Source organism: Musca domestica, unplaced genomic scaffold, assembly GCF_030504385.1.
Source record: "Musca domestica strain aabys unplaced genomic scaffold, Musca_domestica.polishedcontigs.V.1.1 124, whole genome shotgun sequence".
Classification (NCBI taxonomy): Eukaryota; Metazoa; Arthropoda; class Insecta; order Diptera; family Muscidae; genus Musca; species Musca domestica.
In genome coordinates, this window is record NW_026712162.1 from 143,905 (window position 1) to 165,339 (window position 21,435).

The window sequence follows — 21,435 nt, forward strand, 5'->3', positions numbered from 1 at the left end:
TTGTATGAATTGTCAAGCCGTTCTTTAGTTATACCTTATGTAATTTTTCCCCGATTTGAGAATTTTTGGAATGAGATCTCTTTTTTCAAGATTTTTAGAAATTTTGACTTAAATTTGGTGTGACCGCGTTAAATTATTTCGATAACATCTATTTCGTTTCGCCACCACATAATTTGGTACTACACTTCAATGTAACCCGGCTTCTATTTCAGTTCTCAAGAAATCGAGTCAAAATAAATTGGTATTAATATTCGAATCAAAAAGAAAAAAAAAATATTATAAAAAACACTACAAATGTACATTCGAAAAAAGTAAGTCAAAATAGAAAAAAAACATACAAAATAAAACATTACGATTGTACATTTCAGAAGTCGGAATGAAAATGTTAATATATCACATTTTTACGCGATTTTTTTGAATATTATCCTTTTCGGAAAAGAGACAATTCAGAATTTGTATGAATCGTTAAAATCAGATCAGCGGTTCTTGAGTTATAAGCGTAGTAACTAACACAACTTACATTTATATATATAGATTTTATATCAATTTGCTATAAAATAATTTTGACAAACATTCATGTTTAAAATCAGTTAAATGGAATCGTAAAATATAAAGAAAAACAGAATTCTAATTTTCTCTTAAATTATCTCTTTCTTCTGCTCATGTTCTAGAGCACGGGTTTGAGCAGGGCTGCAGATAATGAATGAAATATTTATCTTCCAAAACGGAATAAGTGTGTTTTGTTGCTCTCTACATTTCATAGAGATGGAAAAATACTGGATGGTCCAAAGTGTTTACCAGAGATTGTTGAATTTTACAATAAAACTAAAGGTGGAGTCGATACGACTGACCAGTTATGTGCTACATATAATGTTGCCAGAACTTCAAATCGCTGGTCTTTGGTGGTAATCTATTCACTTATGAGCTTGGCTGCCATAAATGCACGTATAGTTTTGTTATGCACTAAAAATCCACCACTGAAATATAAAAGGCGATCTCTTTTTATAAAAGATCTTGCATTCAGTCTCATTGCACCACAGATAGAAAAGCGTAGCAAAATTAGCACATTATCAAATAACCTAAAATTAAGCTGTCAAAAATTTGCGAAGAAGTTCTGTGCTAACATTGACGAACAGCAGAACATACCTCCACCAGCCAAAAGACTTAAACAATCCCGCTGCCAGGTATGCGGTAATGCGAAGGATCGAAAAACTAAGACGACATGCTGCAATAGTGAAATTTTTATTTGCAACAGTCACACCAACCCTCTTTGTACGTACTGCTATGGACCAGCTTTGCAAGATACGAACTTAATATATGACGATATGTTTACATGCTGTAATGAGTAACTTAAATTTATAAGTATTTAGATCACGTTTAAGAAAAAAATTTACTTTATGCCAAAAAAAATATTAAATAAATTTTTCTTTTATATATTCTCAGCTTTCCAAATTAGTCCGTTAAAGGATCATGATGCAAAAACTCAAGAAGTTGGAGCTAATTTTGCAAAGTGCATTTTTAATTTTTTTATTTTTTTCTCTTATTGTTATATTCCTAACCAAATCAGTAAATAAAATAAAATAAGTGAATTAAACATAGAATTTTGCTGTTTTTCAGTAGTTGGGTATTCATTCTTAAAAACAAATCAATTATTATATAAGTTTCGCTTGTCATTTGAGAAAACCAAATACTAACGTTGTATGGGTGGAAACCACCCATCTATAGTACTGACGTAAGTAAAATAGACGATAGTATTCGAGGGTTAATAGATACTACAGCTTAAGAGAGAAAATGGGCCATGTAGGTTCACGTCTTCGCATAGCTCCCATATAACGGTACCTCCCGATATTCGGTAATTTGATTATTATAGCGACATTATTTACCGGAATTGTTTCAAATTTGATATTTGAAGTTCGTAATACATAATTCGGCTTAAGATAGAAAATGGGCCATGCAGGTCCACGCCTTCGTATAGCCCCCATATAACGGTACCTCCCGATATTCGGTATTTTGATGATTTTAGCTACATTATTTACGGGAATTGTTTCAAATTTGGTATTTGAAGTTCGTAATAGATAATTCGGCTTAAGATAGAAAATGGGCCATGTAGGTCCACGTCTTCATATAGCCCCCATAGTTTTAAATATCTCCCGATATCCAGTATTTTGATGACTCTAGCGACATTCTTTAGCGGAATTGTTTCAAATTTGGTATTTGAAGTTCGTAATGGATACTACAGCCTATGCCAGAAAATTGTCTGTGCATGTCCACATTTTATAACCCCCATGGTACCTCCCTATATTTTGATGATTTTAGCTACATTATAAACAGATTTTTTTACAAGTTCCGCATTTGAATATTGTAATATTCAAAGTTGCTTATGAAGGTCCACGTCGTCGTATGGACCCTGATATACGGCTACATTCGGTGTTTTCAAGATTTTAACAGAATTTTTAACGGATTTTATTTTTCTGAAAATTGCCTGAAATTTGTACCAAATGGTGGAGGGTATTTTTACTTGTTATAGATCACAAGTCCCAAAAGTGTGCTTTTAATTACTAATTTTAAATTTTAGATTGAAATATATTTTTCACAAAATCTAAAATAAAAGCCGCCATCAACACATCCGCTTTGCTTAATGTTCATCTATAAAATTACCCATGGCGTACAGTTTAACTAACAGCAGGTATCGCATCTCCGGCGAACAAAGTTTTCTCCAAAGAAAATTCTGTTGCAAGAAAATTATTTATTTATGCCTGTCGGTGGGAGTGGAAACTTGAGTTGCGTATGAGACGAATTAACTAGTTTCTGCTGTTGAAAGCTGTTGATTTTGGTAGATGTGCGAATAAGCCAAATTAATTGCCATATATCTCTTATATTGCCAATAATGGATGGGGGGGGGAGAGTTGTAATCTAAAAGTAGATACTGGAAGTTGTTGGGAAGTTTGATGCAGCTAATGTATTAAAATTACAAAGTTAGTTGATCATTAAATAAAGTTTTAGATAAAGTCGATGGAATATTTTAATTATTTAATTTTCATTTGGATGAGATTCTCGCAGTAGTTAGTTAAAACAACAACAGCAACAGTTTTTACATTTTTAAAATTGTTTATTAAAATTCTTCAGATTCCATTTCAGCTAATCTTTGTAATGCTTAAATATAATATTATTTATTTTTGTTGCTGTTATTGTTATTATTGCTGCTGTGTTATGAGCTGTCTGCGTGGAAAACTCAATTATAATTATCTCAATTACACCATGCAACATAATTTTAAACTATTCAACAAAAACCCGATTTTTGAGTATATTAAGGATTTTAAAAATATTTTTTCAAGGAACAACAAAAGCCCTCAAAGGATCCTTAGAGCTATCAAGGACGCTCAGAGATATCAAACGTGGATTTTTAAAAAAATATTTTTTAAGGACCAAACGTGGATTTTTAAAAAATATTTTTTAAGGACCAAACGTGGATTTTTAAAAAATATTTTTAAGGACCAAACGTGGATTTTTAAAAAATATTCTTTAAGGACCAAACGTGGATTTTTTAAAAATATTTTTTAAGGACCAAACGTGGATTTTTAAAAAATATTTTTTAAGGACCAAACGTGGATTTTTAAAAAATATTTTTAAGGACCAAACGTGGATTTTTAAAAAATATTCTTTAAGGACCAAACGTGGATTTTTTTAAAAATATTTTTTAAGGACCAAACGTGGATTTTTAAAAAATATTTTTTAAGGACCAAACGTGGATTTTTAAAAAATATTTTTAAGGACCAAACGTGGATTTTTTAAAAATATTTTTTAAGGACCAAACGTGGATTTTTAAAAAATATTTTTTAAGGACCAAACGTGGATTTTTAAAAAATATTTTTTAAGGACCAAACGTGGATTTTTAAAAAATATTTTTTAAGGACCAAACGTGGATTTTTAAAAAATATTTTTAAGGACCAAACGTGGATTTTTAAAAAATATTTTTAAGGACCAAACGTGGATTTTTAAAAAATATTCTTTAAGGACCAAACGTGGATTTTTTAAAAATATTTTTAAGGACCAAACGTGGATTTTTAAAAAATATTTTTTAAGGACCAAACGTGGATTTTTAAAAAATATTTTTAAGGACCAAACGTGGATTTTTAAAAAATATTCTTTAAGGACCAAACGTGGATTTTTTAAAAATATTTTTTAAGGACCAAACGTGGATTTTTAAAAAATATTCTTTAAGGACCAAACGTGGATTTTTAAAAAATATTTTTTAAGGATCAAACGTGGATTTTTTAAAAATATTTTTTAAGGACCAAACGTGGATTTTTAAAAATATTTTTTAAGGACCAAACGTGGATTTTTAAAAAATATTTTTTAAGGACCAAACGTGGATTTTTAAAAAATATTTTTTAAGGACCAAACGTGGATTTTTAAAACATATTTTTTAAGGACCAAACGTGGATTTTTAAAAAATATTTTTAAGGACCAAACGTGGATTTTAAAAAATATTTTTAAGGACCAAACTTGGATTTTTAAAAATATTTTTTAAGGACCAAACGTGGATTTTTAAAAAATATTTTTTAAGGACCAAACGTGGATTTTTAAAAATATTTTTTAAGGACCAAACGTGGATTTTTAAAAAATATTTTTTAAGGACCAAACGTGGATTATAAAACATATTTTTTCCAGGACCACACGTGGATTATTAAACATATTGTTTCCAGGACCACACGTGGATTATAAAACATATTTTTTCTAGGACCACAAGTGAATTATTAAACATATTTTTTCCAGGACCAAACGTGGATAATAAAACATATTTTTTCCAGGACCACACGTGGATTATAAAAATTATTTTTCTCTCGGTGAGATGAAAAAACTGCAACCAACTTCAGGCTGCTGTCATTTCTCAGCCACTCGTCCAACAGCTGTTAAAATTATTCCAGTCACAGCTCATTATATTGTTTACAAGCGTACAAAAGCATTTGGGTGAGAATTTTCCAGAAAAAAGTTATTCGTAATGGAATTCAAGCGTGATAGTGTGATTTCTTTATATTTGACCGGAAAAACACAAGTGGCTATCGTTAGAGCACTCCAGCATTTAAATGTGAATAAATCTTTTGTGTCTTGTACCATCGCTCGTTACCGTGATACTGGTAGCGGATAGCGTAGCACGACGTCAAGAAATTGGACGGAAGAAACCAGCAACATCAGCAGAAATGGTTCGAAAGGTAAAGAATTGATCGAAACCCGCGTCGCAGTGGCCGAAAAATGATGAGCTGAGCATATCGCAATATTCTATTCGGCAAATATTGAAAAAGTGAGCTCGGGGTAAAACCATTGAAATTCCAATAAGTGCAAGAACTTACACCGCAACAGAAAGAAAATATACTCAAAAGAGCTAGAGAGTTACTTCGCTTGACCGAAAGTGGTGAAATGCCGAATTTGGTTTCCTCCAATGAGAAAACATTTGTTGTCCAGCAGTTTTTAAAACTAAATGATCGTGTCTACTTGCCAAAGAGATCAGCTGAAAATGTGCACCTTCGGTTGGTCACCAGAACTCAAGCGCCGGCCATGGTGACGATGTGGGCCACCATAAGAGCCAATGGTCGCTCTCCGCTCGTATTAATCGACCGTAGCATTAGAATAAATGCCGAATATTATCTCGAAAATATTCTGGAGGATGTATTAAAGCCTTGGGCACGCAAACATTTTGGCCGCAGACCTTGGACATTCCAATAGGACTCAGCACCATCGCACTCAACACGCGCCAACCAAGAATGGTTACAAAATGAGGTTCCTAGCTTCATTTCCAGTGCACAATGACCACCAAAAATTCGTTGAACTATTGTGTCTGGAGTATTTTGCAAGAAAGCAAGTTTGGCACTAAAAAATACCAAAGTGTCGATCACCTCAAGCAAGTGCTTCGCCGGGAATGGTCCAAAATACTGCAAAGCAACATTCGGGCAGAGTGTGACGGTTTCGTTGTGTGAAGGCCGTTTGAAGGTTATAATTCGTGCCAAAGGTGACCAATTCGAACAAATCTAAACTTATCCTAGAATTTAATGATATTTCCGGCATTTTTTGCTTTCATTCAATAAAATCACAAAAAAATTAAAACTTATGGTGTTTGACTTTGTTGCAGTTGTTGTATCACCCTGTATGTAAAAACCTCAAGTACTCATATTTTTCCTAAATATTCATGAGAATAATAGTAATATTATTGCTGGCCTCCTTTTGCCATTTAGTGTAATCAAATAAATCTCTTAATTTGAAATAAATCGAAAATTGCAAATGTCATTTTAAATTTAGGTTTTTTGTGTGTTCATTTCAAACGATTAGAGTTAATTCCAAAAGACTGGCTCGACTATCATTGATTTAATTAATTGAATTTTAAATTAGTCCGACATGAAGTAATGGACTGTTGGGGATTGCAAACAGTTCAATGCATTCAAATAAATTTTTGGAGAGATAGAATTATTTGTTTGCAAACTAAGCCAAGAAAAATATACGAAAAAAATCAGATTTTCACTCCAGTGACTTTGATAATACTAGAAAAAATATTATTAAAAACTAAACTAGGATTGTCCAGATGGTCTCTTCTTCAAAAAAAAAAAAAAAACAGTAAAGAAAGTCTTAAAGTCGGGCGGGGCCGACTTTATGATACCCTACACCACTTTGCTTAGTAGAGCTGCGCATAACAATTAAAAGTTTTTATGGGAGAATTCAATCATACACGCTATGATTATAATTATAATTTAAAGTTCAAAGGACTAAATATGCCGAAGCATTTGTATCTTTTAAATTCGGACTTGTATTGCCCATTTGGTGCGAAATTAATTTGAAATCGGATAAAAATATATAAGGGAACTATATCCAAATCTGAACCGATCTCGATAAAATTCGGCAAAGATATTTCTGAGCTGTATTTGATATATTTCCCTGAATATCGTTGTTACGGAGTGCATATTACGACTGTGGGTAACAAATACAATAAATCGGATGAACAATATATATGAGAGCTATAACTATATCTGAACCGATCTTCACCAAATTTGGCATACTACCTTCTAGACTCAATTCGGCCGTATGTGCCAAATTCCATCCCATTTGGGCAAATATTAGACGTTTGGTGCACAATAAAAGGTAAATCGGACGAAGTTATATATGGGAGCTATATCCAAATCTGAACCGATCTCGATGAAATTTAGCAAATGTATTTCTGAGCTGTATTTGATATATTTCCCCAAATATTTTTGTTACATAGTACATATTACGGCTGCGGAGGACAAAAATAAGAAATCGGATGAACAATATATATGTGAGCTATAGCTATATCTGAACCGAATTCCATTAAATTTGGCATGCTTATTTTTAGGCCTAATATGATTGCATGTGCAAAATTCCATACTATTCGGGCTGATATTACACGTTTGGTGCACAATAAAAGGCAAATCGGACGAAGATATATATGGGAGCTATATCTAAATTTTTACCGATTATCTCCAATTTCAATAGGGTTCGTCCTTGGGTCAAACAAATGTTGTTTGGAAAATTTCATCTCAATCGGATAATAAATGCGACCTGCATTTTGTTCACAAAAATACATGGACAGACGGACGGACGGACAGACGGACTGACATGCATAAATCAACTCAGAAAGTGATTCTACGCAGATCATCAAAAGGAACTATGGGTCTATCTCGTTTCCTTTTGCTGTTACAAACAAGTGCACAAAGACATAATATCCTGACCACCTTGTGGTGTAGGGTATAAAAATCAAACTAGGATAGTCCAGGTAGTCATTAAAAATGTCATCAAAAAATGGTTTGGTGATTCTAATGGTTTTTGAAAAAACCCTCAAAAATCAACGTTTGATGTTCCTAGAAATGTATTATAGTGGTCCTGATAATCCTTATTTATCTTAATAAAGCACGTTTGGTAGTCCTTTTTTACATTCACATGGTCCTAAGGAGCTTCAACAGTTTTGTTAAAAAATTATATAAAACGATCCTAAACTTCGGATTTTTTTTTTTTTTTTTTTTTTTTTGAAAAACCCCATTTTTGCTGTCCTATTGGCTCTTAAAAAATACACTTCAAAATCGGCCTTTGGTAGTTCTAATGGTCGAAATTAATCTTATAAAAATTCACAGTTCGTCCTTCGCTTTCTTAAAAATCAACGTTTGATCACTGGAAAAATATTTTTAAAAAGCAACGGCTATTTTCTCTGAAGAACCTAAAATACATTCTCAAAATTCACATTCTTCAAATTTTTCGTTGGAATCTATGTTTTCTCTCTCAATTTTTAAAGTACACATTCATTTCTTTCCAATGTCTGCTTAACTAGAAAAACGTTTGCAGCTCTTTACATCTAACATATTTGAGCATTATCACCAACCAAAAGGAATCGCCAAGAACTACTCTATCGCATGGCAAACAACTAATAGTTTAAACTGTCAAAGATTCCTTCTCGGTATTCAATTTTCACAAAAAAAAATGAAATCAATTTTAATCGCACTTATAATATTGTCATCTTCATCACCATCATCATCATCATCATCGCCTTATGCACACATGAATGACCCAAGCAAAAGGATGGGAAAACAGAACATTTATCAAACCACAGCTATGCTCTCGGATTGAGATAAAAAAAACTCAAAAGTTCGCCAAATCACCATCACCCAACCGCACGTAACATCTGCAGGACCATCATATGGAAAACTTCTACTTGGGATTTTGTTGCAGAGGGACAGTTTTTAGATTCACATATGCACAGCATTTATATGTGTGTGTGTTTTAATGCGGAAAATATGAGGTTATGTAAAATATAATTTATGTCCTTCGATTTGCTTGTGCGTTTTCAATACCTCCTTCAGATTCCAAATAACTTCATCATTGTGGAATTTTTTTTTTTTATTACTATGTCATTGCATGGAAATAGGAATTTCATGCGTGACTTGCAGGAGCAGCAAATATATAAAAAAGTGTGCATACACATACAAAAGTCTTCTAATGTATATATATAGACAGGAATGTGTTTTATCGTCCATAGAAGAGCAGGAGATCATAGAAGACTAGGAGGAGAATTGGGAGGGTTTTTATTGCCCATGGAAGGCTTGAGGTGTTCTATTCTCCACAGAAGAGCTGGAGGTCTTCTATTGTCCATAGATGACTTGGAGGTCTTCTATTGTCCACAGCGGACCTGGAGGTCTGCTATTGCCCATAGAGGACCTGGAGGTCCTCTATTGTCCATAGAGGACCTGGAGGTCTTCTATTGTCCATAGAGGACCTGGAGGTCTTCTATTGTCCATAGAGGACCTGGAGTTCTTCCATTGTCCATAGAGGACCTGGAGGTCTTCTATTGTCCATAGAGGACCTGGAGGTCTTCCATTGTCCATAGAGGATTTGGATGACTTCTATTGTTAATAGAGGACCTGAAAGTCTTCTATTGTCCATAGAGGTCTTCTATTGTTCATAGAGGACCTGAAGGTCTTCTATTATCCATAGAAAACTTGAAGATCTTCCATTGTCCATAGAGGACCTGGAGGTCTTCTACTGTTCATAGAGAACCTCTTCTATTGTTCACAGAAGACCGGAAGGTCTTCTATTGTTCATAGAGGACCTGGAGGTCTTCTATTGTTCATAGAGGACCTGGAGGACTTCTATTGTCCATAGAGGACCTGGAGGTCTTCTATTGTCCATAGAGGATCTGGAGAACTTCTATTGTCCATAGAGGATCTGGAGGACTTCTATTGTCCATAGAGGACCTGGAGGTCTTCTATTGTTCATATAGGGCCTGGAGGTCTTCTATTGTCCATAGAGGACCTGAAGGTCTTCTATTGTCCATAGAGGACCTGAAGGTCTTCTATTGTCCATAGAGGACCTGGAGGTCTTCTATTGTCCATAGAGGACCTGGAGGTCTTCTATTGTCCATAGAGGACCTGGAGGTCTTCTATTGTCCATAGAGAACATGGAGGTCTTCTATTGTTTATAAAGGACATGAAGGTCTTCTATTGTTTATAAAGGACATGAAGGTCTTCTATTGTCCATAGAGGATTTGGATGACTTTTATTGTCCATAGAGGACCTGAAAGTTTTCTATTGTCCATAGAGGACCTACAGGAATTCTATAGTCCATAGAGGACCTTGAGGTCTTCTATTGTTCACAGAAGACCTGAAGGTCTTCTATTGTCCATAGAGGACCTGAAAGTCTTCTATTGTCCATAGAGGACTTGGAGGTCCTCTATTGCCCATATAGGTCCTGGAGGACTTCTATTGTCCATAGAGGACCTGAAGGTCTTCTAATGTCCATAGAGAACTTGGAGGTCTTCTGTTGTCCATAGAGGACCTGGAGGTCTTCTATTGTCCATAGAGAACTTGGAGGTCTTCTATTGTCCATAGAGGACCTGGAGGTCATCCATTGTCCATAGAGGATCTAGAGATCTTCTATTGCCCATAGAGGACCTGAAGGTCTTCTAATGTCCATAGAGAACTTGGAGGTCTTCTGTTGTCCATAGAGGACCTGGAGGTCTTCTATTGTCCATAGAGGACCTGGAGGTCTTCTATTGTCCATAGAGAACTTGGAGGTCTTCTATTGTCCATAGAGGACCTGGATTCCTTCTAATACCTCTATAGGACCTTGATGTCTTCTATTGCCCACAGAAGACCTTATTTTTCCTCCATCGCCTTATTGAATTTTCCCATTAGACATTTATTCAATATTTTTCTTGAATGTATCCTAGGCGTATGATGAATATCTTCATTATACATAATACTTGATCATACGCCGTGAAGTACAATTTTATAAACTAATTCATGCATAAATAATAATTAATTATTTCCCCACTCAAATGATTTATTTACTTTACAAAAAACGTAATTAATGCATAACTAATAAAAAACAAACCACCATAATAAAACTTCTCAATTGACCTTCATGCATTCCCATTCCCATTCCAATATCAGACAAATACCTACATTTCAATGGGGTTAACACACCATGACATTCATTTTATTTTATCTGCTCCCCCTTTTTATTGTTGTTATCCACATTATTATTTTTACATTATCATTATTATCGAGACGTTTTTATTGTACCATTATTATTATTAGTATTGTTGTTATTGCAGCATATGTGGAACACAAGCACGTGGTGGCCGTGTTCTCCAGGTTATGACTCCGCCACATTTTGTTTCTGCCTGGAATGGGAGTATAACTCAGCTACTCAGCCGTTCACAGCGTGCAAAGTTTGTATACGATGTGGGGAATTTATCAAAGAATTCTATAGATAAGAATGTGTATCGCAACTTATTCCCATTTGACTGCTTTAAATTATGGCTAGTTTGAATCGTACTTCTCCTCCCCCATTTGGAAATCCATAAATAATAAGTGTTGCAATTGAGGAAAAAGGAAGCTGGAGTTTATTTTTAAATATGGCTAGTAATTGTATGTGCATTAATTTCTTTTGGAAAGTTAGAACGTAAAACTATATTTTTGCTCAAAGTAAAAGTATTATTTGTAAACAAATTTTACTGTTGTTGGCAGTTAGATTGCGGCTTAACCAACAGCAGCAAATGAAAACCACACAAAAGTTTACGGTGTTGTCAAGAATGTGTATTTCTGTGAATTTTTTTAATTAAATTTCTCTTGTGTGTCTAAACGGCGTGGTTTTGTCGGTGCTGATGAGTGGTAGATGTCGACAAATCCTCCATTTTATTTAAGGCTATTAATCTACAAATCATTTTAAGGTGGGAATTGCATAGAAAATTTGTTTTTGCCATAGCCGGTTGAGGTATTCGTAAAAGAAACAAGAAGAAAATCAATAAGTTCGGCCGAACCGAACTTTCAAAAACCCTCCACCATTTGAAACTAATTTGAAAATTTTCAAAAAAAAATAAAATCCGTTAAAATTCTGTTAAAATTTTAAAAACAAATTTGAAAATTTAAAAAAAAATCCGTTAAAATTCTGTTAAAATTTAAAACCAGTAAAGAAAGTCTTAAAGTCGGGCGGGGCCGACTTTATGATACCCTACACCACTTTGCTAATTAAGTACAGCTCCACATAACAATTAAAAGTTTTTATGGGAGAATTCAATCATACACGCTATGATTATAATTATAATTTAAAGTTCAAAGGACTAAATATGCCGAAGCATTTGTATCTTTTAAATTCGAACTTGTATTGCCCATTTGGTGCACAATTAATTTGAAATCGGATAAAAATATATATGGGAGCTATATCCAAATCTGAACCGATCTCCATAAAATTTGGCAAAGATATTTCTGAGCTGTATTTGATATATTTCCCTGAATATCGTTGTTACGGAGTGCATATTACGGCTGTGGGTAACAAATACAATAAATCGGATGAACAATATATATGGGAGCTATAACTATATCTGAACCGATCTTCACCAAATTTGGCATACTACCTTCTAGACTAAATTCAGTCGTAAGTGCCAAATCCCATCCCATTTGGACAAATATTAGGCGTTTGGTGCACAATAAATGGTAAATCGGGCGAAGTTATATATGGGAGCTATATCCAAATCTGAACCGATCTCGATAAAATTTAGCAAATGTATTTCTGAGCTGTATTTGATATATTTCCCCAAATATTGTTGTTACAGAGTGCATATTACGGCTGCGGAGAACAAAAATAACAAATCGGATGAACAATATATATGGGAGCTATAGCTATATCTGAACCGATTTCGATAAAATTTGGCATACTTATTTTCAGGCCTAATTTGGTTGTATGTGCAAAATTCCATACTATTCGGGCTGATATTACACGTTTGGTGCACAATAAAAGACAAATCGGACGAAGATATATATGGGAGCTATATCGATACCGATTATCTCCAATTTCAATAGGGTTCGTCCTTGGGCCAAACAAATGTTGTTTGCAAAATTTTATCTCAATCGGATAATAAATGCGACCTGCATTTTGTTCACAAGAATACATGGACAGACGGACTGACATGCATAAATCGACTCAGAATGTGATTCTATGCAGATCATCAAAAGAAACTATGGGTCTATCTCATTTCCTTTTGCCTGTTACAAACAAATGCACAAAGACATAATACCCTGACCACCTTGTGGTGTAGGGTATAAAAATACCGAATATTGCCATCATATTGGAGTCGATATGAACAAATGGACTAGTGTAGGCAACTTTTGTCATAGCCCATTGCTATAATCAAATACGAAGCTTGAAAAAATTCCTCTGAATAATGTAGCTAAAATCATCAAAATACCGAATATAGGGGGGGTACCGTTATATCAGGGCTATAGGAAGATCTGGACCTGCATAGACAATTTTATGTCACATGCTGCAGTTCCCATTACGAATTTCAAATATGAAATGTCAAACAATTTCGGGGAATATTGTATTTAAAATCGTCAAAATGCCAAATATAGTGATGTACAGATATATAGGGCCTATACGAAGACCTGGACCTGCATAGACAATTTTCTGTCATAGACTGTGATTCCCATTACGAACTCTAAATACGAAAGTTGAAACAACTTCGGTGAATAATATCGCTAAAATCATCAAAATACCGAATATTAGGAGGTACCGTGATATGGAGACTATAAGAAGACGTGAACCTGCATACGCAATTTGTTGTCCTAAGCTGTAGTACCCATTACGAATTCTAAATATAACATTTGAAACAACTTTGGTGAATAATGTCCCTAAAATCGTCAAAATATCAAATATCGGGTAGTAGCGTTTAATGTGGACCATACGATATCGTGGATATATATAGACATTTCTCTCCCAGGGTGTAATGTGCTTAGAACTAACTTCTAGTACGAAAAAATTCTGAAAATATTTATAATTATATATAATTATGATATGGTAGACCAATATAGACAATGCACTTCCAGGGTGTAAAGTACTCAGAAGGAACTCCTTTTGTGGATTTCAAGACAATTTAATCGAAAAAATTTGGCTACAATCATCAAAATACCAAATATCGCGGGGTAACGTTATATGGGGGTTACACGATATCGTGGAACGATATAGCCCATCTTCGAGCTAGACCTGCCTGCAGACAAAAGACTGATCCTTGCAAAATGTTAGCTTCCAATCTTTATTCGACCGGACGGAATCGGTCTAAAATTATTATTTCGATGAGTTACAAATGGAATGACGAACTTAATATTCCCCCCCCCCCATACTATGTATGAAATTGAAATAATTCAACCACTCGTCCGACAGCTGTTAAAATTATTCCAGTGACATCTCATTATATTTTTCACAAGCGTACAAAAGCATTTTTGTGAGAATTTTCCAGAAAAAAAGTTATTCGCGATGGAATTCAAGCGTAATAGTGTGATTTCTTTATATTTGGCTGGAAAACCACAAGTGGCTATCGTTAGAGCACTCCAGCATTTAAATGTGAATACATCTTTTGTGTCTCGCAACATCGCTCGTTGCCATGATACTGGGAGCGTAGCCCGACGTCAAGGAAGTGGACGGAAGAAAACAGCAACATCAGCAGAAATGGTTCGAAAAATAAAGAAGCGACTTGATCGAAACCTGCGTCGCAGTGGCCGAAAAATGCCTCGTGATCTGAACATATCGCAATATTCCATTCGGCAAATATTGAAAAGTGGGCTCGGGGTAAGGCCATTGAAATTCCAAAAAGTGCAGTGCGTAACAGAAAGAAAATAGACTCAAAAAAGATGCTTCGCTTGGTCGAAAGTGGTGAACTGCCGAATTTGGTTTCCTCCAATGAGAAAACATTTGTTGTCCAGTAGTGTTTACTTGCCAAAGAGATCAGCTGAAAATGTGCACCTTCGGTTGGCCACCAGAACTTAAGCGCCGGCCATGGTGATGGTGTGGGCCGCCATAACAGCCGATGGTGGCTTTCCGTTCGTATTAATCGACCGTAGCATTAGAATAAATGCCGAATATTGTCGCGAAAATATTCTGGAGGGTGTATAAAAGCCTTGGACACACAAACATTTTGGCCGCAGGCCTTGAACATTCCAACAGGACTCAGCACGCTCCACACCAAGAATTGTTATAAAATAAGATTCCTCGCTTCATTTCCAGCGCACAATGGCCACCAAAATCTCCGGATACCAATCCGTTGGACTATTGTGTCTGGAGTATTTTGGTTGGCACTAAAAAATGACAAAGTGTCGGTCGCATCAAGCAAGCGCTTCACCGGAATTGGTCCAAAATACCACAGAGCACCATTCGGGTAGCATGGGACGGTTTCGCTGTGTGAAGGCCGTTTGAAGGCCATAATTCGTGCCAAAGGTGACCAATTCGAACAAATCTAAACTTATTCTAAAATTTGATGCTATTTCCGACATTTTTTGCTTTCATTCAATAAAATTAAAGAATAAATGTAAAAATTATGTCGTTTGCATACACTGGCATTGACTTCGTTAGGTCTAAAACTATTATTTCGATGAGTTAAAAACAGAATGACGAACTTAATATACACTCCGTTCTATGTATGTTGGAGGGTATAAAAAGTCAATATAGGTTCCTGATTTTGCTAAAATTAATGTCTTCTTTGAGTGCTTGAAAACCATTTCCAATGACAATCGTTGTAGAAATAACAAAAACGTATTTTCCATGGATTTCTTTACGTTTTCTAACCCCCCTCAATCATTAATTTATAACCCATTATTTTCTTAACATTCTCAAACTGACCTATTTATCATTTTCTCTCATTTTTTGCCAACTAATAATTAACATCCTACTACCCCCATCGTATGGTTGACTCTCCCCCCCGCATATTTGAAATAAAATATCAAACTAAGGAAATCATTGTTTCACTATGTCAAAATATGGTAAGAAAAAAAATCGGAATTTCATGTTCACCTCTTTCATAGTAGCCGAACTAGCGGACATAGTTTCAGAACACGGTAGAAATGTTTGTATGCCTATTGTTATCTTAAATAATATACTTAAAAACTGCATTGTAGTTAGATACACAATTTTGAGACACTGTAAAATCTAGAAAATGAAAAAGAAAAGTAGTTTGAATATTTCTCTAGCAGTTATAATTAAAGATCGGTTTCACAATCTCCATTGTGGAGCAGATCTTTAGTTTCTGTAGTTTTTTTTTTCGGAAAAAAAATATATTTCAAAATTTTCTAAATTTTTTTTCTTTACTTCTCTGCTTTATTTTAGTGCCCCCAAAAACTTCAAACCCTGGCTTAGCACTGGAAAGTTAAGCTGCCGAGGCAGCATGTCGCCGGGACCTCTAGAAGCGGTGTTCTTTGGCCCCCAACCTGTGAGTACAACAAAATGTAGTGGCGGTCCGGCGGGAAGACTGCTACAGTCACGTCAACTGCATCAAGAAATATGCAGTCTACTTCTAGGCGCTATTGAACAACTGAAAATAGCCCTAAATGAATTTAGCACCGTACTCCCACCGAATATCAACACACAAATCGGCTCACCACCATTTCGAGAAAACGATACCAACGATCGATTGCATAAGCTATTGGAACAAGCTAAGGTATGTGTGAGACAGGGATGGGAAAAAAAAAACAAATGTGTCATAGATGACTAAGGATTTTTTTCTATGGGAAAAAAATGCCTCAGAAAGTCGGCCCTTTTCTATAGAAAGAAATCGGTACTCCGTGAATGGGAAATTATTTCTGTAGAAAAAATCGATACTTAATAAAAGAGAGGCCTCTGAAAAAATCGGCCTCAGAGACAGAGACCTTTTTTCTGTAAAAAAAAATCGGTCCTCAATGGCTAAGGTTATTTTTTTCTACAGAAAAAATCGGTCCTCGGTGCCTGAGGCTATTATTTTCTAAATCGGAATAAAAATCGGTCCTCAGTGCCTAAGGCTATTTTTTCCTAATGTAAAAAAAATCATCAGCGGCTATAAAAAAGGGTCCCCAGTGGCTGAGGCTATTTTTTATTTTCTATAAAAAACGATCCCCAGTGGCTGAGGATTATTTTTTCTATAGGAAAAAATCGGTCCTCAATGACAAAGAAATGTTTATCTATAGAAAAAAATCGGTCCTCAGTGATGAGGATTTTTTTTCCATACAAAAAAATCGGTCCTCAGTGACTAAGGATTTTTTTCTATAGAAAAAAATCGGTCCTCAGCGACTGAGGATTTTTTTCTATAGAAAAAAAATGGCCCTACGTGACTGAGGATTTTTTTCTATAGAAAAAAAATGGCCCTACGTGACTGAGGTACCGTGAAAAAAAAAATCGGTCCTCAGTGGCTGAGGATTTTTTCTATACAAAAAAATCGGCCCTCAGTGACTGAGATTTTTTTCTATACAAAAAATCTGCCCTCAGTGACTAAGGATTTTTTTTCTATACAAAAAATCGGTCCTCAGTGACTGAGGATTTTTTTTTCTATAGAAAAAAATCCGTCCTCAGTGACTGAGGATTTTTTTTTCTATAGAAAAAATCGGTCCTCAGTGACTGAGGATTTTTTTTCTATAGAAAAAAAATCGGTCCTCAGTGACTGAGGATTTTTTTTCTATAGAAAAAAAATCGGTCCTCAGTGACTGAGGATTTTTTTTCTATAGAAAAAAATCGGTCCTCAGCGATCGAGGATTTTTTTCTATAGAAAAAAAAATCGGTCCTCAGCGATCGAGGATTTTTTTCTATAGAAAAAAAAAATCGGTCCTCAGTGACTAAGGATTTTTTTCTATAGAAAAAAATCGGTCCTGAGTGACTAAGGATTTTTTCTATAGAAAAAAATCGGTCATCAGTGACTAAGGATTTTTTCTATAGAAAAAAATCGGTCCTCAGTGACTAAGGATTTTTTCTATAGAAAGAATTGACCCTCAGTGAATGAAGTTATTTTTCTATAGAAAAAATTGACCCTCAGCGACTGAGGATTTTTTTCTATAGGAAAAATTGAACCTCAGTGAATGAGGTTTTTTTATAGAGAAATTTGGCCTCAATGACTGAAGATTTTTTCTATAGGAAAAAATTGACCGTCCTCTCCAGAAAATTCTTTTCAAATTTCAATATTTTTTTTAATTTTTCTCTCTCTCCCTCTAATGTTTTGCCTTTTGTTTCAGACCCACGATTCCGAAGAGGACTTTACGATACGAGCAAATTCGGACATAGCCCAACTATGCGCAGAATGTATTATGTTCTGGCGCCGGGTACTTATAGCCTCCACCCAACCTTCGGTACACACACTGTTGGCCAAGAAGCATCACATTTTGCGGGTACGACGTTTCTCCGAAGGTTTCTTTGTAATGGAAAATCCTCGCCACACAGCGGCCGGCTGCTACGACAGTAACTATCAAAATTATGTGGCCATATCCGAGATGGCGCGCAGAAGCCGCTACATGCAGTCACTACCCCCACTGCCGGTCCATTGTACACCCATTGATGGCGACACAAATTCAATGCCTTTAATTTTCGAAGATCGTTATGTGGAGCCGAATAAATTTACACGAAAAAGAACAGGTTCCGAGCCACATTTGAATCGTGTGGATATGTCGGTGGTCAATGGGAAGAGTAAGGGCTCGGGGGATAAGACCGTTGCAACACCCAATGGACGGGCAGCCTCAGCTTCAAGTGGTAAGGAGTGTTCTTGTGGTGCGGGTGGCTTTGATTATTCTGCCACAAAGTCCAATGGGGTGGTTGGGGTTTTGACGCCCCGCTTTGCCTTAGGCGGAGAAATTCTACAAGCCAGCTTGACCATAGCACCCTCAGCTGCCTCCAAGGGACCCGGTTCAAATAACACCACCTTGAATCACCGTTACATGTCCAGACATTCTGTGAATGGTCTGCTCGACGAAATCGACAGCGGTCTGGATCCATCCTTGCAGGAATTTTGTGATGTGGGCAGTGCTGGGACTTTGCCGGCCAGACACAGCAAGTCCTTGGATCAATTGGATGGCACGGTCCATAGTACTCCCTCCTTGAGAACCTATCACCACAGTACCATGACAGGTTATTCTGCCAAGTTATCAGAAAGTGAAATAAATCATCTCGCCAGCTATGGAGGAGCTGGAGGGGTAGGAGAGTCCCAGGAGAAAACATTTAAGGGCTTTGGTTTGAATGGCAGCCGCACTAAACCCAAGGTCCAAGCCGAGGATTTGATGCGCAACATCAATGAGTTCCGTTTGAAATATAAAAATTTCGAAGATCCCTGTGTTCCGCCGCCACCACCACCGGCCACCGCCAATGGCCAAATGCATTACAAAATCTATGGGGCCAATACCTTGGGTAGACCGCCCAATCTGGATATCCAGGCGGCCAGCAAATACGACTACCTGCATGAAATTAAAATGCTGAATCCACCCAAAAAAGTGGCGACCGAGCCGAAGCAAAATTCCTACTACAATTCCCTGCCCAAGACCATTGCAAATGGTGAGATTGTGCCCCGTAACTCATACCCACCCATAAAGACCGTCCCCCAGACAAATGGGGATACCCCTAATGCTAATACCCAAAGCTCCATAGTTTGGCCACAACAAATTGCTATACCCCGCAGTAGTTCTTCCCAAGCGTTAAGACAAAACAATGTTGGTCCCCATCCAGAACTGGAGCCAAATGGTACCATACCCCGGTCCGTGGAAATTGCCCGTGTAAGGGTCTCGGACCTTAAAGAGATGCTGAAAAATGGCACACTGCGCAAAGAGTCCAGCAGCTCAGAAAGTGATATACCCTCCAAGGTGAAGAAGGCCAAGGCAGAACAGAAAATGTTGTCCTCCACCAGTGTGCCCTTTAAGCTGGATACAACCTCCGCCCAGGACCAGGAGCAAACCACCAGTGGTTTCAGTGAATCTCTGCCCAATTTGGTGCCGCCTCCGCAATTTACCACCGAGGCAGTGATAAGTGATTCCACCTCCTCGCTGAGTGAAGAAAGTGGTTGGGTATCCAGTCGCCGCAGCTCCATTGTGCCCTCCTCACCGGAAACCATACTCAAGCAACAGCAAACCAAGGAAAGAAATGAACTGGAAACCCGGCTCAATGGAGAACAATTACGCCTGAAGTTGCAAAAACTTTTGGAGCAGCAAAACAAAAATAAAAAACTCAAAGAATCGCGAGGACAACTAAAGGCGCCCAGCGCTCTCATTCCAGAGGGTTCGCTAAACAAAAAGGTGTCCTCTGTAACGGTTAAAATTAAACCCGAACGTCTGCGTTCGGAATTGCGTCGAAATCTGCGTAACATACCCTACAATGAATCTACCGAAGTGGAGGACTCGGACTTTTCGCTCATGCAAAGCCAGAGACGGGAACGTTATAGGAAGACAGAGAAATCCAAATCCGATTTTGATTTGACCAGCATTAAGGAGACCAATGGTACAACGGTGGCTCTTACAAATGTGCGGGTGCCACCGCCACAGCAATTTCAGGATGATCTTCTGCCGCCCGATGAGTTTCGTGATCCACCGCTTAGCAACAACAACAGCAACAAGGACAAATCAAACAAGAAACACGAACTTAACACGTCCAGGGCCAAGGATATGCTTCCTCCAGCTAAACCACAAAATGTTCCACCAAATTATGTAACCATGACGCCGGCCCATAAATCTGATACCTATCAAAGCCTCACCCAGCACTCATCTCCCTCATCACTGATACTACCGCCAGCTCCACCACCTCCTCTCAAGGAAATTCCCCAACATGCCATGAACCTGAGGCAACCCATTGTGGCAATAGATAATCCCGTCTATCACATCTACGAGTCCATGAAACCCATAACCCCCGCCAATATTTTTGGCAATAAACCGGTTGTACGATCGCACAGTATTGTTGAAATGAAACGGCCCAAAGATTTTGGACAGCTCAGCAACACCACCAACACCATTAAAAGTTCCCAGCTGAACAACAACAAATCCAATCGTTCCACACCCTCCAATAACTCCTCCACCAAACTTTCCCTGAACATCACTGCCCCACATGCCCAAGGTCCTCATCCTGCTCATCCTCCCCAGCCTCTAGAAAATGGCAACGAAGACGAAAACAAAGAAAACTCAAATTCTTCTTCATCAGCCGCAGCAACACAGCATCAACAACATTGTAACAGCAACAGCAACAACACCTCTTCCACGACGGTTGTCCGTTCGTCCAGCACCAAGTCGAACAAACATCACAAGAACAGCCAACACCATAACGCCAACAGCACCAAGGGCCACCAGGAGGCCAACAACATATCTTTAATGGAATTTGAAAAATATCGCGAAGAATTTCGCAAACAATTGAAATACAACGGCAGCATTTATTCAGACTTCAACAAACTCTCCTCGGAGTTGCCTTATTTTTATATCAGCGATGAATATCGTGCCTTCTCACCGAACGGCATGCATTTAATTATTTGTGTTCATGGCTTGGATGGCAATTCGGCCGATTTGCGTTTGGTGCGCACCTATTTGGAATTGGGACTGCCCGGTGCGAATTTGGAGTTTCTAATGTCCGAACGCAATCAGGGTGATACATTTTCCGATTTCGACACCATGACTGATAGGTAGGGGAGTT

General features: G+C 36.9%; 1 protein-coding gene across 1 annotated transcript in view; it reads left to right on the forward strand.

The window, feature by feature from the left end:
• The window catches only part of LOC131800705 (uncharacterized), a 43,701-nt gene that overhangs the window by 11,392 nt on the left and 10,874 nt on the right, over positions 1–21,435 (forward strand). The window contains exons 2-3 of the mRNA XM_059118380.1: positions 16,150–16,480; positions 18,018–21,424. Coding sequence (XP_058974363.1) covers positions 16,150–16,480; positions 18,018–21,424 — 3,738 coding nt within the window. The remainder of the gene's footprint in view (positions 1–16,149; positions 16,481–18,017; positions 21,425–21,435) is intronic.